The sequence below is a fragment of the Orycteropus afer genome, unplaced genomic scaffold (genome assembly GCF_000298275.1).
Source record: "Orycteropus afer afer isolate SDZICR_OR568_19922 unplaced genomic scaffold, OryAfe1.0 scaffold00360, whole genome shotgun sequence".
NCBI lineage: Eukaryota > Metazoa > Chordata > Mammalia > Tubulidentata > Orycteropodidae > Orycteropus > Orycteropus afer.
In genome coordinates, this window is record NW_006921947.1 from 3,418,177 (window position 1) to 3,425,573 (window position 7,397).

A 7,397-nucleotide genomic window follows, 5' to 3' on the forward strand; every position below is an offset into this window, starting at 1 on the left:
CTTCCTTCCGAGGAGTGGCTGGTGGGTTTGAACCGCCAGCCATCTGGTTAGCAGGCAAGTGTCTTAGCCACTATGCTACCAGAGCTCCCAGGAATCCATATATAAGTAGTTAAATTAGAAGCATTCAAACTTTAGTCTGCATTAGAATAACCTGGGTATTCATTAAAATGTGTCTTCTTTGAATATGCTAATTTAGTGGGGGCAGCAGGGGCAAGGAACGTAGGTGTTAAACAAGTGTCCCAGGTGATTCTGATGCAGGGAGTTGACTTGAAGGCTGCTTTAAGGAACAGGGCTCTACATAAGATCATAGGCACTAGAGGGCTCAGAAAGGAGCTCTGGTGGCATGGTTGACAGGGCACTTGACTGCTACCTGGAAAGCCAGCAGTTCAAACCCGCCAGCTGCTCTGTGGAAGGAAGATGGGGCCATCTACTTCTGTAAATATTTACAGCCTCAGAAACCCAATAGGGGTCGCTGTGAATCAGAAATGACTTGATGACAGTGAGTTTGTTTTTTCGTTTGGGAGGGATCAGAATCGACTCGATTGCAGTGAGTGAGAAGGATGAGTGGTCATCAAAGGAACGGAGGTATAAAACAGCCTGTGGGTATTGGGGACAAGATGTCCTCCAGGCACTGGGCCAAGAAGAGGCAGGCCACAGAAAGAACTGTGGGACAGCTGGCGTTTGGATGTGGATGACTGCCGAAGATTCACACTGCCTGCTTGAAAAGCCTGCTCAGGATAGCTCTGTGCGTCTACCTTAGGACACCACCACCAGATTTTAAAATCAAGTCTGGCTTCTCCCAGAAAACACCAAATGGCCAATGACGCCAGTGCAGCAGGGGGGCCTGGAGACCCCAGGGGCCCTGTGATGGGGGGATGGCACAACTTGCATGGAGGCTTTGGCAGCTCCTTGCTGGATCAAAGTTGCGGCCGAGGTCAGGTGGGGGTTGAGGCCATAGGGCTCATGGGGGTGAGGCTGAGGACAAGAAGGGGGTACCTGTCACCAAACCAAGACACTTAGTCAAGGACATGAAGATCAAGTCCCCTGGAAGACATCTCTCTCCTTTCTCTGCCCATCAAAGAGTCTGAGATCATTGACTTTTTCCTAGGAATGACCCTGAAGGACGAGAGTTTTGAAAATCATGCCTGTGCAAAAGCAGACACATCCTGGCCAGCAGATCAGGTTCAAGGCATCTGTCACTATCAGAGACTACAATGTCCATGCTGGCCTGGGTGTTAAGTGCTCCAAGGAGGTGGCCACCACCATCCATGGGGTCATCATTCTGGCCGAGCTCTCCATCATCCCCATGCAGCTAGGTTACTGGGGGAACAAGGCTGGCAAGCCCCACACTATTCCCTGCCCAGTGACCAGCTGCTGCAGTTCCATGCTAGTACACCTCAGCCCTAGCTAGAGGTACTGGCATCATCTCAACCTTGCCCTGCCCCTGCTCAAGAAGCAGCTGATGGTGGCTGGCATTGATGACCACTACACCTTGGCCGAGGGCTGCAATGCCACCCTGGGCAACTTAACCAAGGCCACCTTTGATGCCATCTCCAAGACCGCAAGCAATTTCACCCCTGACCTCTGGAAGAAGACCATGTTCACCAAGTCTCCTCCCTACCAGGAACTCACTGACTATCTTGTAAAGACCCACACCAGAACCTCTGTGCAGAGGACCAGGCTCCAGCTGTAGCCATCACATAGTGTGTTGTACACAAGAAAAAGTGAATTAATCAAGCCTGAAAAAAACAAAATCAGGTTTGGATATTAAACATTTACACCATGCAGAACTGAGAGAAGGATAGCAATGGAAGTTGTTGTTGTTATTGTTATGTGCCGTCGAGTCGGACCTGACTCATAGCAACCCCTCCTTGGGTTTCCGAGGAAGTATCATTATGGAAGTAGATTGCCCAACCTTCCTTCCAAGGAGTGGCTGGTGGGTTTGAACTGCCAGCCTTCTGGTTAGCAGTCAAGTACCTTAGACACTATAGTACCAGAGCAATGGAAGTAGCCATGGTTAAGTAAGGGACATTAGACTCTAAAATGTACCGTAAGCAAGAGCATAAGTGATATTCTGGAAATCATCATTTTTAAAAAAGAATTTCAGGTTTTAGGCATTATCTTCAACCAGAGGAAAATCTTCTTATTCTTATTATTCATGAAGAAATAGCAAAAATGCTCTTCAAACCACTCCCTTTTAATCTCTTACCTTCTACGCTGCCTGATCCCTGATAAAATCAGTAGAGTGATTGCAACGATGACGATGCAAAATATCACACCAAATATGATAATCCAGACAGGCACAGCTGGGTCAGCGGGTGGTGCAAGAGTGGAAGGGATTTTTAAAAATTCCAGAGTCTGGTCATTCAAAAAGAAGGCATTGTTGATCCGGTCCCTATTCATTCTAAAGCACATTGATAATTAAAAGCAAACAAAACAAGAAGAGAAAAAATTAGAAGCAGAAAGTACAGACCTGCTCGTCCATGACTATAAATATCTCTATAAACAAAGCATCCCCCTAGCATCCAACTTTGGGTTGACTAGAAAGTTCTTGGAAGGCAACCATGCTGTGGTTTTAATTGGTTACAGTGCTGCCAGCCAGAGGGGGTTAGTCAATGCACTGCTGCCCTCCACTGTCCTTCTACGCCTTGGAAGCAACCAAAAGTCCTCAGCTTTGAGTTCTGCCCATTATGTTTTCTTTCTGAGAGGTAGCTTCTAGAGTAGAATCACAGAATTCTATTTAAGGTCGTTCATATAAATACCAACAGCCCTATAGGGCTGCACAGCCGATTATAATTGCTATCAGTAAGGTCATACACCAGTAAAAAGTTGAATTGGCAAAAATTGTGTGATAGATATGTTTACACAATGATGAAAAAGAGTAACTGCTAAGGCTGCTTATGTACAACCAAAAACATGGGACTTGGTTCCTTGCTTTGGAGGTTTATGGTCTTGGTTTAGTAGGACAGCCCAGTTAATTGCCCTAATAACGTGTTTAGTACTTCTATTCTACCTCCTAGTTCATTGTGTAGTGCCTGGGGTCTTAAAAGCTTACAAGTGCCCATCCAAGGCACAACGATTGGTCTCTGTTCACCTGGAGCAACAGAGAAAGAGAGTCAAGAATAGAAGGAGGTTGTGGAATTTGTGGCTAATTGCCTCGAAGAACAGCTGCCTCCTTTGTCATGAGACCAAAAGAACTGGATGGTGCCCGGCTACCATTACTGAACATTTTGATCAAAGATTCCATAGGAGAATCCTGATCAAAAGGGGGAAAATCAGAACAGAATTTCAAATTCTCATGGACTCCAGACTCTCTGGAGTCATGGGTACTAGATAAACCCCTGAAACTAATACCCTGAGATGACCTTTAAACCATAAACCAAATATATCCCCTGAAGTCATCTTAAAACTGAATAATAATTCAGCTTAACTAGTAAAAAAATGTCTTTCTTAAGCACTATGCTCTTTAAGAACTACCTATATGGGGTCAAAATGACAATAGCAACTCATAAGATTAGATAGGAACCTTAGGGGGGCAGTGAGTTTATGTTAATGGAGGAGGAAGAAGTCAGAAAAGGAGGGTGAGAACGGTTGCACAATTGAAAGAATGTCATCAATGTCACTGAATTGGACATGAAGACACTGTTGAATGGGTGTATTTGTGCTATATATATTCTAAACAACAAAATAAATACAATCTTTTAAAATATTACTAGCCCTAAAAGATAAAATGATATGAAAAAAGTGGATGAAAAACATAAGAAAAGAAATTTGGGATCAGGAAAGAAAACATGAAGTCAGGAGTGAGTTATTCATCAACTTGAACTTTTTTTTTCCTTTTTTATGAATTCAACAAACATGTGCTGAAAACTCACTAAGTTTCAGATACCATGCAAGTTTCTGGAGACAGAAAATGAATAAAAATGCCAAGGAGCTTACAGTCTAGAGGAGTGGCAGATGAGTACATTCACAGCCACCACACCATGCAAACTGCTCCGTGAAAGAAGCAAATACCGGTGCAGCGGAAGCCAAGGGGAGGGGCAAGGACATGCTCGTGTGAAGTTAGGGCTGCTTTCTTCAGGAGGCAACTCTTGAGGTATGTTTTGAGGGACAAGTAGGAGTTCTTTAGAGAAAAGTTCCAGGGAGACTGTTTCAGGCCCAAGAGTAACAATGAGCATAGAAGTGGAGACATGATACAATATGACTTGCTCAGAAAACTACAAGTAGTTCCATATGACTAAAGTAAATAGGGGTTCGGGAGTCCAAAGTTCTAGAAAAATATAAAGGCGAATGTGCTACTTTTCCTGGGGAAAATCTACATTTTTGGTGGTGATGGTAGTAGTGGTAATTAAGGAGGGGTCGATAGCAAAGACTTATTTGACTGAAACACAATGTGAATTTCTAAATGGAATTTGCAGGCTAGGTGATTTCTTGGAAATAGTGGATGGCCTTCACTGAATTCATACTAAACAAGAAATTGAAATTCTTATTCTGTAACAGAAATAAAAATTTAAGCCTCATGTATGATGTAAAATGTTCTGTTGTTGTTGTTAGGTGCCATCAAGTCGTCTTCAGTGATGCTTTTTAAAAAGGAAAAATAAAAATGCGACATTAATTTTAATGATATATTTTACTTAGCCCAGTCTACCCAAGCAAACATCTCTGCAACATGTAATCAACATTTAATTTTTGAGATATTCTACATTTTATTTTGTACTGTTGTTGTTAGTTGCTGTCGAGTCAATTCCAACTCATGGAGACCCTAGGTATGCAGGGTAGAATTGTACTCGGTAAGGTTTCCAAGACTGTGACCTTTTAGAAGCAGATAAGCAAGCCTTTCTTCTGAGGAATCTCTAGGAACCATCAACTTTTTGGCTAGTAATAGAGAGCTTACCCATTTAATCTTTGATATTCGATACATATTGTCCGTTGAGAACACATCTCATTCTGGACTAGCCACATTTCAAGTACTTGATAGCCACTTGTGGCTGGTGGGTACTATGTTAGTTAGCACAGGTCTACAGTCCGATAGTGATGGCTTGAGCATCTCTGCAGACCAGCCCCAGGCTATCAGGGAAGACCATTAGTAGAAAATGAAAATCTATGCGAGGTGTGATCACTCATGCATTTGAAGGGGAACTCCAGTCAGATAATCCACCACAGGGGACAATTTAAGTCATTTTTATTAACTAGGTGATGTTTTTGTGTTTTCATAACTGATTATGATATGGGGACACAAACTTTTCCACAAAATAATGAGTTATAATAATGTATAACTCAGAAAAAAATGAACCACTGCTGAGCATTCTCATTCTAGCTATCTGGCTAACCCTTTGCAACTTTCTCACTCCAGGCTGGGAATGGGCTCCCTCACCAACCAGGCTGATTTGGAAGTTCTAGTACAGACTAAATCCCCATCCACAAATGGAATCCCCAATTGGAGAACTTCCAGCCAAGTTCAAGTACACCTCAAACACACATCTACCTCCTCACATGATTGATGCCTGGTTTAATTCCAGTGCCTTCATTTTCTTTGTAGCCTTCCTATTCATAAGACTTGAATAAAATCCCTTTCCACATGAAATATGAATGGTGAATCTTACCGGTATTCTTAGTGACAAAAGTGCACAAACTATTTAGTTCAAACCTTATTAGAGCAGATTAAAGCAATTCCCATTGATCTAGATCCTTGGTGTCTTTGATTCAGAAGGGGAAATAGATGATTGTTCCCAAAATCTTTGGCTTTTGATTATCTTTTAAAAAAAAAGAAAAAGCAAATGAGTTCTTTCACTAGGGTATTTCACTAGGTACCTCTTTGGTAAAGAGGAAAATAAGTATCTCAGAAACATAAATCCTTGGTGGAAACAGGTACTTTATTTCATTATTTCTTTTTCAGGAAATAGTTTATTTCCTGAATCCATTCCTCCAATACACCTTTGTTGTTGTTGTTTTTGATGCCATCTAATAGGCTCCGATTCAGACTGGCCCCATGTGTAACAGAACTCCGTGATGCCCAGTCCTGTGCCATCCTCACAGTAGGAGTAGGTATTTCTGAGCCCATTGCTGTGGCCACTCGTTGAGTGTCTTCCTCTTTTGCACTCACCCCCTACTTTCCCTCTCCAGGGATTGGTCCCTCCTGGTAACAAGTCCAGAGCACATGAGATGAAGTCTCACCATCCTTGCTTCTAGGGAGCGTTCTGGTTGTATTTTTTCTAAGAAAGATTTGTTCATTCTTGTGGTGGTCCACGGTATAGTCAATGTTCTTTACCAACACCATAGTTCAAATGTGTCAGTGCTTCTTCATTTTTCCTTTTTCATTGTCCGGCCCTTGCCCTACACCAACCATGAGCCACATTTGAGGTTGTGACACACATGAAGTGCACATTCATTGAAATAAACACAAATTACATCCTTTTGCTTCTTAGATACGTTTCACTTTAAAAAAAAAAATACATATTGTTGCTATGTTTTTTATTTCTTGTTCAAATCCCATCAAATAAGATTACAAAAATTAATTTTTAACTATCCTAATAATGGCATTAATTTTAAAAATTAAAGTAATACATGTTCATTGTTAAACAGAAAATATAAGTAAGCAACAAATATGTAATCCTAAATTCATTTTTTTAAATTGTGATTTGGGTGGAAGTTTACAGAGCAAATTCATTTTCCATACAGCAGTTCATACACATTTTGTTTCCTGACATTGACTGCAATCCCCACAATGTAACAGCTCTCTTCCCACTTCCTCCCTGTAGCTACCCCACAGCTACCCTGTGTCCTTTCCTATGCATTCCTGCCCTCTGAGCTATCTTCCTATGCAAATACTGCCCTTCTGATCTTCCCTGGCTGATTGTTCTAAGGAGTGCTTACCTACCAGGTGTAAATGTTCACCTTATATGCCTGTCTATTGTTTGGCTGGAAGCTTAGGAGTGAGTTCAATTCCAGGCCTGAAGAGTCACTAGCGGCTATAGTCTTGGGGGTTTCACCAGTCACTATTGGACTGGTAAGCCTGGCCTTTTTTATGATTTTGAGTTTTGTTCCACATTTTTTTCCCACTCTATCCAGGATCTAAGAATATGTTTCACACTTAAAAATCTGTTAGGATCACAGAAGTGGATGGCTATCAGGAAAAATTGTGAATGACTTGAAATGGGTCAAAAAGATCACTGACTCTGCTGTGCAGTGCATCTGTCTGCTCAACTGCCCCCTTTGATTGTTTTTGGGCTATTTTACAAATCTTTAAGTTGTAGAAAACGGATATAATGAAAATTATTCTTTTCCATGTTGTTGTTGTTGTTATTTGCCATTGAGTTGGCCCCGACTCATAGCGACCCCTCCTTGGGTTTCCGAGGCAGTATCACTACGGAAGTAGGAATGCCCAACCTTCCTTCCGA

General features: G+C 41.9%; 1 protein-coding gene and 1 pseudogene across 1 annotated transcript in view; one reads left to right on the forward strand and one right to left on the reverse strand.

Moving 5' to 3' along the window:
* The window catches only part of CLTRN (collectrin, amino acid transport regulator), a 47,763-nt gene that overhangs the window by 13,790 nt on the left and 26,576 nt on the right, over positions 1-7,397 (reverse strand). Inside the window, exon 5 of the mRNA XM_007952838.2 lies at positions 2,210-2,404. Coding sequence (XP_007951029.2) covers positions 2,210-2,404 — 195 coding nt within the window. The remainder of the gene's footprint in view (positions 1-2,209; positions 2,405-7,397) is intronic.
* On the forward strand, positions 814-1,704 carry LOC103207266 (annotated as a pseudogene).